A 22,985-nucleotide genomic window follows, 5' to 3' on the forward strand; every position below is an offset into this window, starting at 1 on the left:
AATTCTTATATCATTTATTTCTTTTTCCTGTCTTATTGGACAATAAAACCTCCAATAAAATATTTAACAGAAGTTGTGATACCAGGCCTGTTCCCTGATAAACTCTGTATCTGGTTTATCAGGATGTTCTTTTTCTTATCTAGTTTGCTAAAAGCTTTGAAAATAAATAGGTATTTAATTTATCAAATGCTTTTTCTGCAATGACTAGGAGGATCAAATTGAGTTCTTCTCTTAGTCTTTTGATGCGTTAAATTATGCATATTTTCTAATGTTAATCCCTTCTCACATCCTTGGGAATAAATACTACTTGGTCATAAAATACATATTTTATGACTTTTGCATTTAATTTACTTTTCTTCTTCCGTCCTTGTCTAGTTTTTGTTTTAAAGTTTATACTAACAAATCAAATTGTGAAGTTTTCCTTCTTTTTCTATTTCTTGGAACAAAGTACTAAGATTTGAATTATCTGTTCTTTGAAAGTTTCATAGCACTCTCACATAAAACTATACGATTTTTTTCCCAGTATAAATGTTTAAACTATAAACTTCTAATTTCAGCAAGATCTTAGATATTTCCATGCTAGTCATGCCTTCTTTTAGTGTCCAGAATAGCTATTGTAAATATTTACCATTCTCAAGCTTTCTAACATACGCTTTCTCCCTATAGTCTTAGCATGTAATATTCATCTCCTTTCTTCAATTTTTTCATTTCTACTGGCTTCCTTCCTCAACATATTGATAATCATTTTTAAAAGACAAATCAAAAATACACATACACACAAAACAAACAGCCCCTTCCCTGAGCTCTAAGTTCTTCTCTGTCTCTTCTTGTTCCTTTAATTTTCCCCATAGTCAAGAGTAATCTACATTTGCTGATTAAGTGTTCTCATCCATCATTACTTTTTTTCCCTTTTCATTTTTTACTGTATTTTAAGTTATGTTAGAGTTGGGAAATCATTAGTGGGTTATATAAAAATACAACATAACCAGATTTGCATTTCTGAAAGATCACAGTGGTGCCTGCACTGTAAAGAAAAGACTGGAAGTGAGTGAAATGGATCTAAATTAGGAAGCTTAACTAGGATACTAACAATGGGAATGGAAAGAAGTAGATGGATTTAAGATCTGTTATAGGACGTGAAGGATGAGGAAATCAAAGATTAAAAGTGAGTTTCCAGCTGAATAATGGATTTTGATGATATTTATTGAATGTAAAATACAAATTAAGAAATCTGACTACATAATATTAAGAAATTCCTACATGGTAAAAACCACAAAAGGAAAGCCAAAAGTCACATCATAAACCAGGAGGGGGAAGGAAATACATGCAACTCATTTCACAAAAGGCTAATTTTCAAAATATATGTAGCGTTCCTACAAAGCAATCTAAATTCTATATCCAACAAAAAATGGGAAAATATATGAATAGTCATAAAAAAGGAAAAAGGAAATATGATGGCTCTTAAATGTATAAAAAGATGCTCAACCTCATTCATAATTTTTAAAAAGTAAAATAAAGATAACACTGAGATACCATTTTACACCTATTAGAAGGGCAAACTAAAAAAGCAATAATCAACTGAGGTGAGGACAGAAAAACAAGTACTCTCCTACTTTGTTGGTAAGACTGTAAAACGGTAATAACCAATATGGAGGGCATTTTGGCAACATCTATCAAAATTAAAATGTATATACATTTTGACTCAGCAATTCTACTTCTAGAAATTTATCCTACATGTGTATGTACAAACCTGCAAAATGACAAGATATATAATATTTTTTAAAATTTATTGATTTAAATTAGTTTCAAGTATACAGTACATTGGTTAGACATCTATGTAGTTCATAAAGATTTATAATCTTATTCACTCTAGCAGCATTGTAATAGTTAGGGTAACCATAAAACATATCCAAATTGGGACACTTTTTATATGAGAAAGAGGGTACTACTAATATTTAAGTTGAGACAGCTGGCATAGCTGACTGTCCCAAGCAAGCCAGGAGATACGGTCACTCTAATAACAACAAAAGATGGAAAATAATACAAATATTCACCAATAAGGAGACTTTAAAAATAATGATACTTCTTGACAATGGAATATTACATAGCTGTAAAGGGAAGCACGTAAAGGGAAGCACATTGGAAGGTTCTCCCAGATACATAGTTAAACCTATTTTAAAGAAAAACTATAGAACAGTGCTTATAGTATATTACCATTTGTGTAAGAGCAAAAATGGAATTGCTTAGTTATGAATAAAATATATCTGGAAAGATATATAGAAAACCAGTAACAATGTTTGCTTCTGGGGATGGTAGGTTGGTAGCTAGGAAAAAGAAACAGGAGGGTGACTTCACTATATGCTCTTTTGTACCTTTTGAATTTTGAACCAGATCAATAAATAAAACTGTAAAAGAAAATGGTCTTAGTAATGAGTTGGCTAATTGATAAGTTTTATGACCTATATTTTTTCCCCTGCTTTAGCTTATAAGCTGAATAATAAAAATCCTGTTAAAATTGTAATCCTATAAAATTCCTTAAACAGTGTTAAAATCATTTTAATTCTGCTATAGAAGAATGAGAATTGTGCAAAACAAAACTAAGATAATACTTCAGAAAAATTTGAAATCAATTACCGGTATAGTAACAATCACAGAACACTTATATGTAGTATTACCTTTTTCCAATCTCTGTATTTAATAATTCTCACAAAACAGCAATTATGTTAGTAGTCATTTTTATACATCATAAATTTATTTGGCACCTTCTGTACTTTTTACTGTGATTTTTCATCTAATAAAACTGGACTGAAATAATAAATACAAATAAGTGAGTAAATATAGTTAGCCTTAAAAGTCTCTAACCTAAGTGGTAGTTACTATATAAATTACCTGATAATCTAAAATTGTTTTATCTAAAAATTTCCCAAAGATCAGAGAGCTGTAACAACAGCTTTTAGCAAACTGATAGGCTAAAGTGGATGACATAAAAAATTTCAAATTACATAAGATCTTGAGAAATTAAGGCTTATGGAATGTTCAAGTAGATAAATGTGGTTAAAAATTAATTTTACTTAGTCTTTTAGAGAAGTTTTGTTCACTGTATGCTAATACAAGATTCTTAAAACATCTTTCATATTCTTTAAGTTAAAAAAACAAGTATGAAAACGCCATCAACCACACTCTGAAGGTTTTTTCTTTTTGCTATTTCAAATTCTTTCAAATTAACTTTAGTTTACAAGGAGTTTTTAAAAATCTTTTTTAGGGACTTTGGCAAAATCTACATTCTCTTAGCATATTATAATCATTCAAGACTTGCTATAGTCTATTCTGGCCATCAGAGAAACCAAATTATAGGAGACATTATTTGGCAAAATAGAGAAAATGTGTATTAGGCATCATAAATCTGACCAGTGTGATGATATATTGTGATTTTTTTTTTACATGCTCATGTTTACACTTTTTTAGTACTAAAAATTTGTTTTCCTAATTGCTAAGCCAAAGAGGAATTAGGAAAGCACATTGGAATATCTCACAGATACATTTGAACTTATATGAAATTTCATTTATTCCATGAAGGTCTAATGTCAAGTTAAAACATGTTCACCAGCACCATAGTGCTCTAGCCAGAATCTAAATCCTATTCAAATACATCTGCTTACTATTCGGTGGCCCTTGATTAATATTTTTAAACTTTCGACTCCAGTGAATCCCTTAAAGCCCATAAACCCAAAGCAACACAATAATAGAATCAGTTTAGTTTCACCATTTTCAAGGAATGAATGAGAAGTGAAGATAAAGAAGGGTTAAGTATCATGACTCTTTCAAAAACCTTAGTGGTGGAAGGAATACAGATAAGAGTTAAATTTTTTTTTATTTTTTAATTTTTACACCTACAACACCTGGTCTTCCTAGGTGGTCTCCCATCCAAGTGCTAACCAGACCCAACCCTGCTTAGACCCTGCTTAGCTTCCAAGATCAGATGGCATTGGGCTTGTTTAGGGTGGCATGGCCATAGACCATAAGAGTTAAAATATATCAATTATACCTGTTTGGTTTTTTTTTAAAGAGCAATATTGCTGGAAAACCTAAATTATATAAAGCTGCTTAACTGAAATGTATTTTAATGTAATCACACACAGAATCAAAATAAAGTAATTGCTTCTTAAGATGGCAGAGACTTGAGTATATGTAAACGCTGAAGGATAGTCATTAGAATGGAAGAAATTGAAAAACAGAGCAAAGTAAGTAGAGAGATTAACCTGAAAGTGGAGGAAGGAGTCTTCTTTAATTATATCTAAAGGGATAGATATGGGTTTTAAGTATAATGGCAGGAAATTGAAGGTGTCTTTGTGAAGCAGTGGGGTGAAGTAGAGAAGCTTTGAAGGAAGGTTGACTATGAAGCTACATTTACAATGTAGTTGAATATTCTTCTCACAGTATTCAAATTCTTCACAAGGCAGACCCTACCCACATCCTCAGCTTTACTGGTCCACACAAATTCTCATACCCAACCAAACTTTCATTCCAATCAAACTGATCTAGAGTCCTTCAAATGTTCCTCTTATTCTGTTTGTTTTTGCAGAGCTCTCTGTCTGGAACACCTTTCTCTTCATCTCCCTGCAAACATCTCTCATCCTTTGAGAGTTGACTCCCATCACCCAACATTACTTGAAGACTTATCCTCTTTATCTTAGCTGCCCTTCACCTTGGGTCTAATTAGGTGCTCTTTCTCTATACATCCCTCTGCGTATCTCATCATCTCAGCATTCTCCATTAGAAATTTTAAACATTGGCTTTCTCACTTCTTCCAATAATAAGAAACTGGTTTTTTGTTTTTAATTTCTGGATTTCCTAGCACTGGGCCTGGCACACTACAGGCCAATGAATAATATTTACTGAATGAATGGAAGATGATTATGTCAGTGCTCCCAGTACTTATATTTTACCCAGTAAAATAGATTAGCTTTACAATGAGGAAATTAAGGCAGGAAGGCAAGTGCACCAATAATAACATTAGTAGAACAAAAATTACTGAAAAAAAACTTATTTTAAATAATCTTTCACTTAGACTAATTAACATCCTAGCTATAGTCTAAAGAGTTGAACAAATAAGAATCTCCAAATCATAACAAGTAAACATTCTCCAAACACAAACATCAAGTTTCTAATTTTGTACCACAGAGGGTTTAGCTTTTATTTATGGATTCAAACTCATTAAGTGCAATTCTCCCCCAATGCCACAAAACTCTGGCACAACCAGGGATTGACCTAAAAACCTATTAGAGATACAAGAAAGAGTTTTCTTTCACTTATCAAAAGCCTCATTTCTAGCTGGCCATGTTACAGTTGGCTAATACTTTTGCACAGATTTAACTAGATGGTCCTTTTCAAATTAGAAACAAACAAAAAAAGGACCTGACATTGCCAAGCTTTAACCATGTGAGATAAAACTAGTTCTCCTTGAATATCTTATACTTTACACAATGTTATGGCCCTCTCAAATCACCAGTTCATGCTCCACCCTCATGCAAAGGTAGCACTATTGTAGTAAAAGAATAATCATCCAAAGGTCAAAATGCAACTGGGGACTCGTTCTCTATGCAAACAACCTCCCCTTCTACAGGTAGATTTTCTTAGGAACTGCCCAACCAGTTCCTATTATCTGATAGATTTAATAGGAACTGCCCAACCAGTTCCTATTATCTGAGAGAACTGGGGAGAGAATGAGGAACTCACTGCTGATTATAATTAAGGTTAATTCAAAAAAGCAAGAGTAGAAAATAAAAGGATGCAAATATCTGGGGTAATGTTTAGAAATCCCCTAATATGCGGTATCTTTCTCTTGACAGCTCAAAAAGCCTCAGAGAAATAACATTCCCATAAAATAAGGAAAACATAGCCTGATACGTTTGCAAAAACTAATACTGACTTGAGTTTATACAAAGACACAGAACTCATGGACAAAACCGTGCATGAGACAGCCTAGGGCAAGCTGGAGTCCCTGAATTAGAGTCTTACACCCATAGAAAAGGGCAGAAAGAGAAAAACTACAAAAGGAGAAAACAAAAAGAAAGGTCACTCCACCTGGTTTTAAACCAAATAAACCCTCCAACTCTAACCAAGGCAAAGAATTACCTTTCCACAGAACATACCAGAGTATGATTTTAACATTTTTATTTTGATATTTTCCCAGTTACCCTTAATGCTCATTTTAATCCAAAAATGAAGTGATATTGTGTGATGCAGCCAGCCTCTAGACAACTCCCACTACTGTATCATAATGCTTCCACATTAAATGCTTTCTTTAGGGATGAGGTCATTTCCTGGGATAATTTAATTCAACGGTTTATTTTGGGAAGAGCTGCATGATGGAGAGAGCCTCGTAGACAGAGAGACTTGGGTTTGATTCTGGACCCTATTACTTACTAGCTGGGTTATCTTAGTCAAAGAAGTCCTAATTTCTGAGTCTTAGTTTCCTCACCCTCAAAATAAGGCTAATAATTACTTTGTAGGTCTCAGGTAAGAATGAAAGTGAGACTATATAACGTGGTTGGCCCACCATAAACACTAGATAATAGCTATTATTTACACGAGTTCCTAGCAAACATAGATGCTGTTAGACGATGTGAAGATACAGGTGAGTGTTCTAGTTGCAAATGATAAAATTCCTGAGTGTGCTGAGTTTTCAAAACTTATTTTGTGCATCACTTCTTTTCTGCCCATAAGGAACACAAAGGCAAGCAATTACAATAACTAAAATTTGGGGAGTATTTAACGGCTTATAAAATGTTCAAGGGCTCAGAGTCAAAAACACCCAAGTCCTTAACAGCCACCAAATAATTGGTGGAGACTAAAGGAGAACCCAGGCATCCTAGCAACTACCATGGTGACCTTATCGCGCGGTCTTGTGACCTTACTAAAGTGTCCGGGGAGGGGGGCTGTTTCTGGTTGGAGTATTTTCTGGCCACTTGACTCCTCACTCACCAGTACCGCGTGCCAGAGTAGGCATTCATTTGGCCTCCACACCGTACTATGCGGTGGGTTACTGAGGGCCTGTCTGGCCTTCGAATGTCGAAGGTCACTAAGTGGCCTCTTGAACAGAGCTCACTGTTAACTGAGTGTAGAGAGGCACCACTCTCCTCTCTCTCCAAGAATTCCATCTTTCCGACCCCGCCGCGTCCTCGGGGAGCTCGCCCGGCTTCACAGCCACCCAGCCTCGTCTTTCCCGCCCTGAGCGTCTGCACAGACAGCTGCCCGCAGGAGATCCCAGCGCGGAGGAATCCTCAGACTTTGGCTAGAGGCCCACCGCCTTGCTCTCATTGGGTAGCCTCATCTTTTCTCCGCCCCCCCAATTTTTTTCCTTCCTCAGTGATTGGACCTCGACATTGTCCATCCCAGCTCCCGACCACCGCTCTCTCCTCTCCACGCATTGGACGCCTGTCGCCCCGTTTTCTTCCCTAGCGGGTGAATTACTCATCAATTCCCAGTCCAAGGGGTACTGAGTGCATCTGACTGTATCCCGAGCCTTAAGGGGACAGGCCCCTCCTCCTGCTCCAACCCCACCCACCAAATTTCTCCTCTCCACCTCTGAGGCTTCGCACTCCATCACAGAGCTCCCCCCAGCTGGCTTCATCCGCGATTCCTCCGCCCCCCTTCCAACCACTGCTCAGACGCCTTGGTCGCTCTGGCGGAGAGGGCGACGTTTTGGGGGGATGCACTCCATGAGGGCTCTGCAGAATGCGCTGAACAGGGTTGGCAGTCACTGCCCGCGGGGCGGCTGGGGTCACCTGAGCCGGAGCCCCATCCTTGGCGGGGGCGTCCGGCACCACCTCAGTGAGGCGGCGGCGCAGGGCAGGGAGACGTCGCACAGCCACCAGCCGCAGCACCAGGATCAGTAAGGCTTGCGGGACAGGGGCAGGGAACAGACTCCCACTCGCTAGTCCCGAGTCCCATTCCCTCGGGAGAGCGCTTCATCTCCCCTCTCCTCCCTCACTAGCCTGCTATGCCTTTTCCTTTAGATTTAGGGAATTGGGTCCGCCGCGCTCGCGCGGTAACGTGCCGTCCGCCCGGGAGGGCGTTTGGGCAGGTCGGTCCTCGGAGTGGTGCCTGCCCAAGGTGCGTACCTAACTGGGAACGCAGTGAGCGCCGAGTGTTTCTCGGTGCACGTGTCTCAGTGCTGGGCCGTGTGCGCACCGCCCCTCTTCACCCATCCTCTCCTCCCCGGTGCTCGTGTGTATTTTAGGGGATGCGTGGATATGCAACAGCCTCCCGCCTAGAGTCCTGCTGTACTTGGGTCTGTGTGGTATGCCTGTGTTTCGCCGTGTAATGTGTGATGCGCGTATATTACTGGTGCGCAGGTACGTGCATGTGTCGTTTGCGTACGTGTTGGGTCTGTGCGTTATCAGGGCTCCCTAATCTATGAATAAGGGTAGTTTTCCACTTGGTTGTTGAATGAGGAAAATCTTTATAATGGAGAAAATCATAAGACGCAGATTTCCCAAACCAGAGCCAATCAGATCTGTGATTTGTGCTGCTCAAGCTTCCTGATCTAAAGGGTCTCCCTCACCACCCAGGAACACTTGGTGGCTGAGCCTCTTTTCTCCAAGACACAGACAGAGCTGAGCAGGAAATTTTGTCCTCCCCAGAAGTCAACATAGACACTGTCCAAGTAGCCCCTGCTCTATTATAGCAGAAACGGCAAATGGACCATCTCGCCTGTCATTGACATCTTCTGATGACATTCAGAAAAACATGTACACCATAGTTAAAGTAACCAGACAGACACAGCAGTACCTCACCATACTGGAGTCCCTGTCCTTACAGGTAACAGACCAATAAGGTTTGATCGATTGATCGATTGATTGATTCATTCATTCATTCATTTATTATGCTGTCCTTTTCCATCAGCTTCTTCTAAAGGAGCCGGGGAACAGTTAAAGAATAAACCCGCTCTTTTGTTCTACCCCTACCTTCCCCCCGCCCCCGCCCATCCTCCGACCTCCCCCGCTTCACTCCCCTACCCCCGGTCCTTTCCCCAAATAATTGGTGGTGGGATAGAGCAAAGACTTAACCTCCCTCACATTCACACTTTCTGCGGAATGGGGAGTAAGAGGTGTCCTTGGCCTCCCACCCCTTTCCTTATCTAATGGTTTCAGTTGATAGGGGTGCTTTTAGGAAGCTTGATCGTCCTGCCTATGGCTGTCTGTGCTCCCAGAAACTTCTTGTTAATGGCCTTGGACTGATGCTCCCTTAGGCAGAAGGAATTGGGAGCACTGGAGGGAAGTGGGCTCTGGGAGTATGACAACATGAAGGGGAGGAGTTCTTGTGTTTGCGGGGAAGGAGGGCAGCAAAGAGAAAATGCCCTGTTATTCAGGTTATTGTTTGTTTTTTAATATTTAGCTTTATTGTATTTCTGATTATAAAAGAAAAACAAGATAAATAGAGTATCAAGAAGAAAATAAAGATCCCAATATTAGAGGTAACCAGTTAATTTTGTGCTGTATATCTATATATATTTTATATATGTATAAATAAAATTTAACAAAAATAGGATCATAGCATTCATTTTCTTTGGTATCTCATTTTTTCCTTTTATGAACAGCTTTTAATATCATTGAATGTGTGTATGATATTATCATTTTAATGGCTGCCACTTTGCCATTTTAAGATTTCATTACATGAGGTATCATAATTTATTTAACCAATCTTCAATTTAGTTACTAAATATTTTTGTGCACTTATTCAGTTATTTCTTTGAGTAAATTCCTAGGAAATTTTGCTCTCTAGAGACATCTGTCATCAATATCTTGTATAACCTAGAGATATTTTATGCATATATCAGCAAATACATATTGATATTATTTTCCCTTTTTTTAAAATAATACAAATGGTATCATACTCTGTACATTGTTCTGCACTTTGCTTTTTTCCCTCAACATTATGTTGTAGATCAATCTATATCTGGGTCAAACAGTATACAATTTTTTTAAGTCATGGCGATACTTTCAGTGGTGTGTCATTATTTTCTGTCTTCCTTCAGCTTTAGGGCTGAAAGACATGACCTCAAAGTGTTCCTGTGTATTTTCCTTCTTGACTTATTCCTCAGATATCTTTTTCCTCCCTTCCTGTGTCGCCACATGGATCCTCACTTCCCTATAGACACTAGGCTCATTGTGACAATTGGATTTCCTTAGAAACAGGAAAACTCCCTCTCCTGGTATTCCTCCTAGACCAAAAAACAAACACATGCCTAAGTCTATGCCAAGCTTCTTGAGGGCCTTTTTACTTTTTACTGCATTGTTTCAACAGGTAATATATTCATATTTTTATATATCATATTCAGTAGCTAATATATGCATATTCATATGGTTTAAAATGCACAAAAAGATATAGAATGGGAAATAACCCTCCCACTCCTTTTTGCCCAGCACCTGTTTCATCTCCTTAGAGGGAGATCAGTCAGTCTTCAGAAATATTTTGTGTCTGGAAAGCAAACATATATTTTTTCCCCTTTAAACAATGTTAATATTATAAACAATGTTCTACAGCTTGCTTCTTTTAGTTAACATTACACCTTATTGATCATTCCATATCAAAACTCATTTCTTTTTTTACATTGCATAATAATTTCATTTTATGAATATGCTATAACTTACCTAACCAGTTCCCTGTTGATGTACATTTAGGTTGTTTCCACTCTTACTAACAATGCAGTGAATATGTTATTTTGTAGGTATATGAATATACCTATAGGACAAATACTTGAAAATCAAATTACTGGGTCAAAAGGTTTTGAAGAGTCTTAATCTCAAATAGCTGTCATATTTGGAATGATCTGATAAAATAATTCCTCTAAATCTATTAACATATTAATAGGAGAACTCTTGAAGACCAAGAAATCTTCAGTATCTGGAATTTTAGGTGCTGTAAGCCAGCAAAACAGATAATTTGGGGAACAGAACTTCCTAGAAATTTAACTTGGTAATTCTTTATTGAAGACCCACTATGTGCTAGGGACTTTGCTCAATACTAGAAAGACAAAGATATATAAAATACAAAGACCTAACAGTGGAGCCAGGGAGATTCTTCTGTCAATAAGTGGTGTATTGAGTCATACCAGCAGCTTAAGCAAAATCTGGAGATTTGGGGAAGCCTTTACAGAGTTAGTAACATATGATCTGGATCTTAAAGGATGAACAGTACTGTACCAGGTGAAAGAGAAAAAAGTGATTCCATGCAGAAGTTTCAGCATAAACAAATGCCAGGAAGCCTAACAGTGCCTGGCCCAGTTGGAGTGTGGGGGCATGGTGGAGAATAGGAAAGGAATGTTGGCAGGTTCTAAAGAGCCTTGACTGCCATACCAAGAAATAAGTTATTTTGTAGGCACTGGGAGTCATCAAAGGTTTTTGAATAGAGAAATGATATTTGAGTTTTAGAAAGATAACTGGCGCATTGTAGAAATGGATTGGAAATCAAGAGAGTGCAATACCATTAGGTAATAGGCAATAAAGAGCTAATAAGGAAGCATGCTCTACTAACTAAACATGTACTTGGTGAAAGACAGTTTTTCATGGAATATTATTTTAATGAAGCCTTACATGACCCACGTGAAGCAGACATTACTACACTTATTTACAGATGAGGAAGCAGGTTCAGCAGTATTACTATTATTATTATTTTTTTTTAGGTGAGGCAACCTTGGTTGACCTCACAGATTGCAAGACCTTGTCATCTTACAATCCCTTATTTTTTAATTTTTACGCCTACAACTCCTGGTGTTCCATCTAAGTACTAACTAGGCCTGTCCCTGCTTAGCTTCCGAGATCAGACGGGATTGGGCTTGTTCAGGATAGCATGGCCGTAGACAGGGTTCAGCAGTATTAAATAACCTTACTATCTATATTAAGATCACACAACTATTAAGGGGCAAACTCTGGCTCTTTCTACTATACCATGCTGGCACTGGAGAAGAGAAGAATAAAGGGTGGATTTGAGAGATATTATCGGGTTAGATTTATCCAAGGTAGGTTACCAGCTGAACATTGATATAAGCTATGGGAATTATCTAAATTATTCCGTGCTCCCAGCTTGGCACCTGGATGAGCAGTGACACTATTAACCCAGATAGGAAACATAAGAAGAAGAGCAGAGAGAGGGAGGTGAGATGACATCTGGTTTGGACATGTTGAGTTGTGGTGCCTGTGGGACATCTAGAATTTTAAGTGTCTAGGAGGCAGCTAGAAATAAAGGTCAGGAACAAAAGAAAGCTAGAGAGTAAACTTAAAGACTTCTCAGGACAGGTGTGAAAGTTGGAATTATAGGGCTCAGATAGTTCAAGGAGGAGGCCTAGAGTGAGGACACCTATCCACTTAAAAGTCCATGTTCCTAGAGGAGGACCAAGGAACAGTTCTCAGGTTCCTACCCTCCTCCTCTATCTCTGCCCCCAAACAGTGATTCCTCAGAAAATGGCATGCTGTCCCGCTTGGGTGATCTGCTCTACTACACTATTGCTGAGGGACAGGAACGAATCCCTATCCACAAGTTCACTACTGTAAGTTCTTCTCTACCTGCTCAGAACCCTAATCCCTTAGGATCTCTGGAAAGTGGGAAAAGGAGGGTATGACCATTGCAAGGCAACTAATGGATTGCTTCCTGAAGATAAATAGTAGATGCCTAGCCTGATGAGACAATCCCGTCCCTGCCCCAGGGTGGGAAAATTAAACCCTGTGACTCAACCCATCTTCTTGGTTTGTGACTTTGACTCAAGGGGTTCAGAAACCAGCTGCCTTGATGAAAAAGGGTAGGAAACCCCCTATTAGCCTTCAAAGCTGCTCTATTCCCTCCTTTCTTGGTCTGCAAACCCATTTGTTACACCTATTGTAGCAGTTAAATTTGAGCTAATTGTCATCTATTGGGAAGGATTATTAAGATTGGATTACTGTCCTTGTAGCTGACCTTACCAACTGCTTCTTTCCCCTACAGGCACTGAAGGCCACTGGACTACAGACCTCAGATCCACGGCTCCGGGACTGCATGAGCCAGATGCGCCACATGGTTCAACAGTCCAGCAGTGGTGGCCTCTTGGACCGAGATCTTTTCCGAAAGTGAGGGCCCCAGAAACAAGGGCACCACTCTCAAAACTGTTCTTGGACATAGCAGGGAGGGATCTTGGGGATTAGATAGTTCAAATCATCGTTTTATTACTTATTACACGAATAACATGAATATGCGTATACTCACTATAAAACTTCAAACAATATAGAAATACATGTTCTCCTTCCCCTCTCTCCGCAATCCCAGTTTCTTTTCCCAGAAGTAAACATTGTTAACAGATTAGTGGCTATCTTTTAATGTCCTATGCATTCATATAGGAATATATGTAAATATATGATTTAGGATTTTTAAAATATAAAGATGACCTACTATACATATTATTTGGGTATTTATTTTTCTTGGGATATCATTCCCCATTATTACGACCCCTCATTTTAGAGGCAAAGAACCTTAAGATCCAGAAGGATAGTGACATGCCAAAGGTCACACAGCTATTGGTCCCAAACCTGATGACCACTCATACCTTCTTTATTCCCAACTTTAATGGCTCTAGAGTGAGTCACAGCTGCATCTCTTCACCTCCCTAACCCAATCGTATCTGGGATCCAGGTGTGTGAGCAGCAACATTGTGCTCCTGACCCAGGCATTTCGAAAGAAGTTTGTCATTCCTGATTTTGAGGAGTTCACGGGCCATGTGGATCGCATCTTTGAGGATGCCAAAGAGCTCACTGGAGGCAAAGTGAGGGCCAGGGGACTAAGGGAGGGGCAAGGGCTCTGGGCCAGACATACCTTACTTCTTGGAGATTTCCTGGGGCTGGGAATCCAGTGGATGAGAGATGAGAAGCAGAACCTCTAAAAATGTGGACAAGGGCTTTATGTATTTCTATACACGAGATTTCTAGACCAGGTGAGGGAATCTGAGTTTTTTATGGGAACATTTGGCATAAGGACTCAATAGAACTTTGAAAGAGACCTACAAAGTAATTGAGCATAAGAATCAAAAAGAGAAGCTGACCCCAGAATTTTCCTCTTTTTACCTTCTAGGGGCTTTATTGCCATCCCCATAGGAATGGTGCTATAGAAAGATAAGGCCTTCTAGGATTTAAGGCATGGATGTCTCTGGGAACAACAGGCAGGAGGGAAACTTGTTGCTCTGCAGAAAACAAAATTTTAGCTTTTATCTAAAAGATTCTCCTGACCCTGAGCCTCAGCTCTCTTCTCCTTCTCTATATCCATATCTCCATTCTGTCTCTGTTTTCTCTACCTTCTCATGACCAGGTGGCAGCCTACATCCCTCAGTTGGCCAAGTCAAATCCAGACCTGTGGGGTGTCTCCCTGTGCACTGTGGATGGTCAGCGGTGAGATACTGGGTGAGAAAAAGGGGAGGCAGGGCACAGGAGCAGGACATAAACCTACTTCTCATGACACCTGTCTACCTCCAGGCACTCTGTGGGCCACACAAAGATCCCTTTCTGCCTGCAGTCCTGTGTGAAGCCCCTCACTTATGCCATCTCTGTAAGCACCCTAGGCACTGACTACGTGCACAAGTTCGTGGGCAAAGAGCCCAGTGGCCTGCGCTACAACAAACTCTCCCTTAATGAGGAAGGTGAGCACTACCAGTGGTTGACACCAGACTCAGATGCTCCCTTCATATCCCTACGACCTATCCTTTTTTTGTTTACTTGTTTCTCCACCCTTCCCAATTAGCCCTGTCATTCCACCCTCCCTAGCAAAGAAATCTTTCTAGTCTAGCCTGCAGAGTGGGCAGGTTGTAAACAAGGTTTTGCTCAGTGGCTAATAAGACTCTGGGCACTTTGTATTTCCCCAGGAATCCCCCATAACCCCATGGTCAATGCTGGCGCCATTGTTGTGAGCTCCCTGATCAAGGTCAGTGCCACTCTAGCCTTCTCTGAACCTCCTTGTTCCTATATCCCTCATGTCTGCCCAACTCCCCAGGGAGACTGGTGGGGTCTTAATACCCTCAGAGGTATGAAGGCTGTGAGGCAGTGAGGGCACATATTATCTGAGGATGTTAGAAAAAGGAACTGTAACCCTGCCCCCACCCATGAGTCTAGAGCTCAGAGCTTCCTGTCCCTTAGAGAAGTTAGGAGGTCCTGACCCCTATCTAGGACCAAGGGCCAAATGCTAGACATAAGGGGAGGACAGCACTATTAGACACTGATTGGCCACTTCTGGGTGAGGGACACACGGAAGTAAGGGTGAATGGCCAGGCCAGGGCAGCTATTCACGTCACCTGGAACTGTGAGTTGGCCTTGAGCAAGGGTGTCAGGCTGGCCTGTCAGCTACGGGACTCCTAGGACTTGAGCAAGAACTTGAGAGCAATGTGGGCAGCAGTACTCTGGAGCCAATCACAGCCCCTCCTAGAGAAGGTGGTGTTAGGAACCCTCCCCCCAGAGATTTAGGTGTCAGAGTCCCTGTGGTGTTGACACTGTAGTTGACATGTGCAAGAAGTAATGGGGGTGGGGGAGACTAGGCTCAGCCTCTCCCCTTGCTCTGGGATAGCTCTATCCCTGTATCTGGGACCTGCCTTTTCCCATTCCCATCTAAGCAGGCCCTATTGGACTTGACTCTCAACTAAATATTTAGCTTTATTTCAATTATCAATATATTTGACATAATTGACTATTATAATACATGCAACACACACCCTCATTCCCTTCCTGTCACTTGCTCCAGTCTTGAAGATGACTATAGGAGTCAGGGAAGGGATAGAGTAAAGCTCCGGCCTGGGGAGCAAGGAATGCGGATAGGAGCAGGAATAGGGGTAGGGGTTGGGGAGAGGATTAGAATCAGGAAAATTAAAGTAGGAGTTGGGGATGAGAGTTGGGATTGAGAATGGAAGTGGGTGTGAAATTCGGGGATGAGTGAGGCTCAGATGAGGTGAGGTTATCTGTATTCATTACTTGTTAATAAAATCTAAATGGGTTGGTTTTTAAGGTCCCTGGATATGCATGGATACAAAAAGTCTAAGTTGTTTTAAAAAAAAGTCATTGTAAAATGTAACACATTCCCAGTAGCAAAACCAGACTAACACTTTAACTCTGTAGTCCTCTGACCCTCCCCTGTCATCCTCCTAGGCTTGGAATACTGATGTCTCTCGCTCTCTCTTTGCAGATGGACTGTAACAAAGCAGAGAAGTTTGATTTTGTAAGTTTCCTTGCTATTCAGTCCCTGGCTGCTTTTCTCCATGGCATGTTGTCTTCTCCAGCCATCCCAGTGCTTGGCTCTAACCCCACTTTGATATTGCACCAGCCCATATTAGAAGCTCATTTCCAGAGGTGCAGGAATCTGCTGGCCTCAGAGAGGAAAGCCTCCTGAAGTCCCTGCTGGGATAAGGACTGAGGAGTTCAGAAGAGTTAGCCTTCTATGTGTTTAGCAGGGGTCCTCACTCACGTGGTGCCTCCCATGCCCCTTTTTCTCTTCTAGGTGTTGCAATATCTGAACAAAATGGCTGGGAATGAATACATGGGTTTCAGCAATGCTACGTAAGGCCTTATTCACAGGATTAGCTGAGTGCATTGTGGTGTGTGTGTGTGTGTGTGTATGAAAGAGAGAGAGAGAGAGAGAGAGAGAGAGAGAGAGAGAGAGAGAGAGAGAGATGCAGAGGGGGATGATAAAGAGCATCTTAAGAGGAAGAAATCTCAGGGGAACTTTGGCCTTCCAGCTTCCTCTGTGCCCTTCATTGACATTTGTTTACTTTGTAAAAGAATTTGCTCCATTTCAATTTAGTACTTAATGAGCGAGGGTTTCTTGCCAAAGCTCTCAAAGCCAAAAACTTCAGTTCTGCTAGACTGGATGACCAGCCGATTTTGAGTGTGTTTTGTTTTTGTTTATTGTGTTGTATTGTGTTGTTTATTGTACACTTAGAATAAAGTCCTGCCCAGTGCTTGCTTGGGTTCAGAAGTCTTTTTCCAGTATTACTATAAGAATTTATAAAGGGGCTGATTTAGTTTAACATGTGTTATTGATGTAGTTGTCTCTCTCAGGGAAACTATTTTTTTCCCCTTCTCCTCACACCCACACCTCAAATGTCAAGTACTAAATTGAGTGTTTGCTTCAGATTCCAGTCAGAGAAGGAAACAGGGGATCGAAATTATGCCATTGGCTATTATCTAAAGGAAAAGAAGGTAACTGGGAGCGGCTGGTAGAGAAAGTCCCTGGGAATTCTGTGGCTGAGGGAAGGGCAATTGGGGTTGGGGACTTTGGCTGAGATCCTGGCAGGGTGAAAGGGACTGCTGATAGCCTGAAGGGAAATACTCTCCCCTCTTCTTCTTTGTAGTGCTTTCCTAAGGGGGTGGACATGATGGCTGCCCTCGATCTCTACTTCCAGGTAAGCAAACACTGCCATTAAGCTCAGGCCCAAGAGAACAGGACAGCCTGCACTCCTTGCTCTGACCCAGAGGGATCCTCTCCTGTTTCTGGTGTCCTTCAGAAACACTAGGGGAACTTCTTAAAAGATCAGGATGCCAAGAACATTGCTCTACACCCGAGAGCAGTGTTCAGTTCCACTCCGCTCTCTAACCACTGCCTTGTCTCCATAGCTGTGCTCCGTGGAGGTAACCTGTGAATCAGGCAGTGTCATGGCAGCCACCCTGGCCAATGGTGGGATCTGCCCCATCACAGGCGAGAGCATTCTGAGCGCTGAGGCAGTGCGCAACACTCTCAGCCTCATGCACTCCTGCGGCATGTACGACTTCTCGGGCCAGTTTGCCTTCCATGTGAGTGCTTCTGGCCCTGCCATCCATTTACCACAAGCCCAGAGCCAAGAAGAAAGGACACTGAGTCTCTGAAGGTGGAGAGGTGGAAGCTTGTTCCTGCCTCTCTTTCACTAACTTCCAGGCAGGCGATTAGGCGGAGAATCCCTAGGGGACTTGGTCAAACACATCAAATCCCTCAAACACAAACACACAATTTTGCAGCTTCTGAACCGCTCTTCTGCTGCCTTTCACATGGCTGGCATTTCTTCTCTGAATTTCAGTTTAGATGTCACTTCCAAAGAAAGGCTTTTCTGACTACTCTATCTCAAATGGGCCCCCCTCCCACTTCATTCTCTATCACAGCACCCTAGTTCTTTTCTTCTGTTATAAGCTGTATTTTTATCTATTTGTTTACCTGTGTATTATTTATCTCTTATCACAAGAATGTAAGTTAAATGAGAGGACTTGCTAGTTCTAGCATCAGGCACAGAATACTCAACAACTATTTCCTTACTGAAGCCATGAATTTAACGGGAACGTGGGAGGACAGGAGTAGACAAGAAGCTAATTAACAAGCCAAAAGGTTGAGATGGGTGTGGCCTTGCCCATGCAGTCATTTGGGATAGACTAACCTAACCTGTTATCTCAGACTTGGGGCACCTCTAGCTCATCCTCAGTTTCAATTTTGTCCCCAAGGTGGGCCTGCCAGCCAAGTCAGCTGTGTCAGGAGCCATCCTCCTGGTGGTACCCAATGTCATGGGAATGATGTGTCTGTCACCTCCACTGGACAAGCTGGGGAACAGCCATAGGGGCATCCACTTCTGCCAGGTGAGTTACTTTGCATATAGTACTAAATATTTTCGAATGAGTAAATAAAGCAATTTTTAGCTTCTATTAAGTACAAGGAGTAAGTAAATACTCTCTGGCTTACAATTCTAGAAGTTGGTGTCTCTCTTCAATTTCCACAACTATGACAACCTGAGGCACTGTGCTCGGAAGTTAGACCCACGGCGTGAAGGGGGAGAAGTTAGGGTAAGGAAAACCCCAGGTGGCTTCTAAGAATATTTTAAAATAGAACATTCCATAACACTTCAGCAATACCCTTGGCTAAGCATCCATAGAGGAGGGACACGGGGCAGAGTTGGGCATAGGTGCTTTCAAAGTCAGTTAATCTCAGGTGGGTATGATTTGTTTTCCAGAACAAGACTGTGGTGAATCTGTTATTTGCTGCCTATAGTGGAGATGTCTCTGCTCTTAGAAGGTACTTTTGCTGTGACCAAATAAACACAATAAAATACTCTAGGTCAGAGATCTCATGAGGAGTCAACATAGCAAAATAGTTAAGTGCTTCAGCTTTAGAGTCAGATAAAATGGACATATACTGCATTTAAATGAGTTTTTTAAAGTACAGTGCATGCCATGTGATAAGACCTTAATCAATGACAGCCAGTTATGATTAACCTGGGTGTTAAGAGCAGAGTCATAAGAAGTAGGTAGATAAGGACCTTGCCTCAGATGGAGTACCAACATCAGCAAATATATACTGGGCACCTACCATGAGTAAGCAGTGATGTTTCTGGAATCATCACACTCCCATCTCTCTGGAGGAGTAAGTCTCATATGGGTAGAGAACACAGATTGTGCAGGGTTTTAGATCTTGACATAAGCTCTGGACCCATTAAGTCTGACCCCACTTCAGAAAGGACATGAGTGATTCTAGTCCGATCTGGGTCATGCCAGCTGCTTTCCACTACCCTTAGGTTTGCCTTGTCAGCCATGGACATGGAACAGAAAGACTATGACTCCCGCACAGCCCTGCATGTTGCTGCAGCTGAAGGTATCTGAAAGTTAAATAAGAGGGGAAGCAGATCGTAAGACCCTTTTTTTTGCTACCAAGAGTACTCTCCCCTCCCCACCATTGGGTATGCCCTCAAAGTTTCAGGGGCAGCCACTAGTTTTGTCAAGATGCCTTTCAGTTTGCAGGATGACTATTATTGGGTGCTGCAGGGAGCAAAATGGGAAGAGAGTTTTTCCCCTCCCATCATTGTTTAGAACTTAAGCTGCCAAGGGTTTGTACCAATGTTGACACCAAAAGGTTCAGGATCTGTACCCTCTCATTTTCCTTCTGCCCATATTCCTAGGACACATTGAAGTTGTTAAATTCCTGATTGAGGCTTGCAAAGTGAATCCTTTTGTCAAGGACAGGTGAGTAGGATTAAACGAAAAGGGGGGAATGGGAGGTGGGCAGCAGCTTCACTACTGCCCTCTAACCACCACAGTTATTTATAGAACCAGGGCACTCTTCATGTGTTCCTTGCCTGATCATGGTCTTTGTTCCTCTCAGGTGGGGCAACATTCCCCTGGATGATGCTGTGCAGTTCAATCATCTGGAGGTGGTAAAACTGCTTCAAGACTACCAGGACTCCTACACACCATCTGAGACTCAGGCTGAAGCAGGAGCTGAGGCTCTGTCCAAAGAGAACTTAGAGAGCATGGTGTGAGCATGGAGCACACACGGTTCCTGCCCAAGAAAAAGCACGAGCTAGCCACACATTTAACCCATAACCACCAAACATGCTACAGAAAGCTGCACTGCTTCAGTGGGGACCAAGACTTAGGCCATTGCTTTCTGCAAGAGTCAAAATACCCTATTCCCTTGGCAGACAGTATAGAGAAGTGCCTAGGTGGACAACTGCAGTAGAGCTATCCATGGAGATTGTGTGCTTCTTCAAGGTATAGCCTAATTGCTTGGCCCACTCAAAACTTTCCCAGGTCTTTGCCTAGGTCCCCTCTCCCTCTCCCTGAAGAAACCACGAGAGCGATACTTTGGTAAAGAGGCTTTAGCCTCCATGCACATGTATATATCCACAGAGGAAGGAGGTGGAGCTATGCACCTGGCTTTAGTTGTCTGACAATATCTGCTCCCCTTGGCCAGGAAACAGAAATTTTATAGACAGAGAAAGTATTTTGTGCTCAAATAAACTTTAATTACACAAATGATTATTTTTTGCTAAACTTAGTCCTCTTTCTCCCCTAGGGGCATTCAGTTTCATCACCATCATAAAGGCAGAATAAGATGGAACCTCAGTGTCAGAGCCCAAACAATACATATTTCACATACATACTCACTGACCCATCAAGTCTTCCTCAGCTCCTAATACTGCTTTAGGTTGTGTATTCTGCTGCCAAGGTGGGGGAGGGTCAAGGGCTAGAGTCTGAGCAGGCCCAAAAATGTATTGTGCAAAACCTCAGGTCTCCCTCCTCCCTCTGGAAGTTCCAAATGTAGCAGAAATGAAGATGGAACTTCTCAAGAATAAAGTCGCCAGTACTAATCCCTTCAATATCCTCCAAGTGCCTCTTTCCCTTTGGTCTTCGTTATAACCGGCCCAATGATTATTAAGGATTAACTAGGAGTCAGAAATGTGCAGATTAAGGCAGATGGACTCAGGGTGAGGATAGCTGCAGCTGTGTGGGGCTGAGTCTAGCACTGAGGTGCTGTTCTCGCTGACATAGTAAAGCACTTCCTGGGGGAGCCAGAGCCCAGACTCTGTATGTGCTGTAGAGAAAGGGCCAACTCGTTGACTGCACCGCTCCTCCAGCCAGAGGTAGAAAGGATTTACTCTGGAAAGATTCTGTAGAGCCCTAAGAACAAACAAATTACAGGTGGGAAAAGGAGGGAGTGGTATCACAGTGATGAATAAATTTAAAGCTGAAAGGGAAAACCCCAGGGCTGATACAATCTGAGAAAGGCCTGGAAACAGGAAGGCAGAAGGACTGAAGGAAGCAAGTCAGGGAAAGTACATTCATGGTAGCCTATGAACATTGGCAGTATTGGCCTTTTGAGCCATGCTTCTCTTGCTCAGGCCAACTTCCATGTCTGGAAGTGTACTTTCCCTTCTAATAAAGCTTTGCTTTTCTGCTGTTAAAAATAAGAGAAAAAAGAAAATTGGCAGTATTTTGGGGGAAGAGAGAGAGTGGCTGTACGCCTAGCTTTCATAGGGTAGGGGAGAGGCAAATGACTAAGGTCTCAACACTGAATTGTAGGAGCTGGAGGTTGCTAGGGGCAAAGTTAGGTTTCAGACATTTTCAGCAGGAGGCTGGTCATGAGTGTGGTTAGGGACTTCAGCGATACTACTAGAGGCCCTCAGGCACTTCAAGCCCTGAGTGGGTCAGCAGTTCTCCATCCCAAAGGGCAAAGGCAGGCACCACTGGACCCCGAAAATCTGTCTGTAGTGTGTGGACCACAGTGACCTGGCTCGCATCCACCAGGCTCAGCTTCTGGGCCTCGTACTCCAGGAGCAGGCCCACCTTCTCTGGCTGTCCAATGCCCTCAATAGGGGCTTTCTCGTTGGCCAACATGGTGTGCCACTTGCGCTGGGCATAGGTGAACACCCAGGAACGATCGTCAACACCGATGCAGCTATCCCGAGAGATGTCCATATCTGCCACTCCTATCCGGAATTGCTGGGAGCGCTTCACTGTCACTTCCCAGTAGTGTCTGCCACTGGTGACGGCTGTGTCTGCCAGCACCACTGCCCACTCCCGGAAGCGCTCTACATTCAGAGCCAATTTGGTGGGTTCTAATCCCACCATGCCATATCTGACACCTGTGTCACCTTTGAAGAGTGCCAGGCTGCTGTGGGCGGTTTTTTCTTCCAGTCTGAAACTGACGCCTGTGGGCAGAGCAAAGAGACTAGATAATAGGGGTTAAAACTCTAGAACTAATGATATAAACAGATTCTGATCTGAAGCAGGCAGTCATCAGATCACGAAGAAACAGAGGAGAATCAGAATATCAAGAGGGCAAGAGAGTGGGGGCGCTGTAGTATGGACAGCCCAAGGAGCCGAAAGCTCGGACAGGAGAAGCCCAGGGTTTTAAAGAAACCAGACAGTGGAGTGTCTCAGGTTTGGAAGCTCAAGACCAACGCAAATAAGGAAGGGGGAATGACCCGAGGTGGGGTCCGGGAATAATAGGCGGAAACCATTTTGGAGGTAAAAGAGAGTAAAAGGAGATAATCCTACCTCTGCGAGCTTCGGCGGCAACAACCCCTAATCGTTTGGCTCCCCAGCGGTACAAACAGAACGAACATGCAAAGGGTAGCGCCATCTTGCGCCGCGGAAGAACAGGGCACGCCCTCTGGCCTGAGACCCCGCCATCGGCCCGCCTGCTCCGCTCGCACGTAGTGCGCGAGAGACGCTAGCGCAGTGTGATGA

General features: G+C 42.2%; 2 protein-coding genes across 2 annotated transcripts; one reads left to right on the plus strand and one right to left on the minus strand.

Annotated features, from left to right (window-relative positions):
- Window positions 1-8,317: 8,317 nt before the first annotated feature.
- Window positions 8,318-20,769, plus strand: GLS2 (glutaminase 2). Its single transcript, XM_023520680.1, has 18 exons — window positions 8,318-8,357; window positions 12,451-12,550; window positions 12,982-13,103; window positions 13,663-13,792; window positions 14,332-14,411; window positions 14,496-14,659; window positions 14,882-14,940; window positions 16,189-16,221; window positions 16,501-16,559; window positions 17,135-17,201; window positions 17,354-17,404; window positions 17,616-17,792; window positions 18,468-18,599; window positions 18,711-18,803; window positions 18,971-19,032; window positions 19,532-19,608; window positions 19,913-19,976; window positions 20,116-20,769. Exons 1-18 carry the CDS (start codon window positions 8,326-8,328, stop codon window positions 20,270-20,272), a joined length of 1,659 nt encoding a protein of 552 aa, XP_023376448.1. The 5' UTR covers window positions 8,318-8,325; the 3' UTR covers window positions 20,273-20,769.
- Window positions 20,735-22,926, minus strand: SPRYD4 (SPRY domain containing 4). Its single transcript, XM_011375652.2, has 2 exons — window positions 22,794-22,926; window positions 20,735-22,444 (listed from the first exon to the last, which is right to left on the minus strand). Exons 1-2 carry the CDS (start codon window positions 22,876-22,878, stop codon window positions 21,906-21,908), a joined length of 624 nt encoding a protein of 207 aa, XP_011373954.1. The 5' UTR covers window positions 22,879-22,926; the 3' UTR covers window positions 20,735-21,905.
- Between the last annotated feature and the right edge of the window lie 59 nt (window positions 22,927-22,985).

Source organism: Pteropus vampyrus, unplaced genomic scaffold (genome assembly GCF_000151845.1).
Source record: "Pteropus vampyrus isolate Shadow unplaced genomic scaffold, Pvam_2.0 Scaffold276, whole genome shotgun sequence".
NCBI classification, from domain to species: domain Eukaryota; kingdom Metazoa; phylum Chordata; class Mammalia; order Chiroptera; family Pteropodidae; genus Pteropus; species Pteropus vampyrus.

Excerpts from the sequence above, each read along its gene's own strand:
- SPRYD4 (XM_011375652.2), bottom strand. The coding sequence starts at position 22,878 with ATGGCGCTACCCTTTGCATGTTCGTTCTGTTTGTACCGCTGGGGAGCC. Across the intron at positions 22,445-22,793 it reads TGCCGCCGAAGCTCGCAGAG|GCGTCAGTTTCAGACTGGAA; the intron begins GTAGGATTATCT and ends CTCTGCCCACAG.
- GLS2 (XM_023520680.1), top strand. The coding sequence starts at position 8,326 with ATGTGTGATGCGCGTATATTACTGGTGCGCAG. Across the intron at positions 17,202-17,353 it reads ATTATCTAAAGGAAAAGAAG|TGCTTTCCTAAGGGGGTGGA; the intron begins GTAACTGGGAGC and ends TCTTCTTTGTAG. Across the intron at positions 18,804-18,970 it reads GTGAAGGGGGAGAAGTTAGG|AACAAGACTGTGGTGAATCT; the intron begins GTAAGGAAAACC and ends TTTGTTTTCCAG.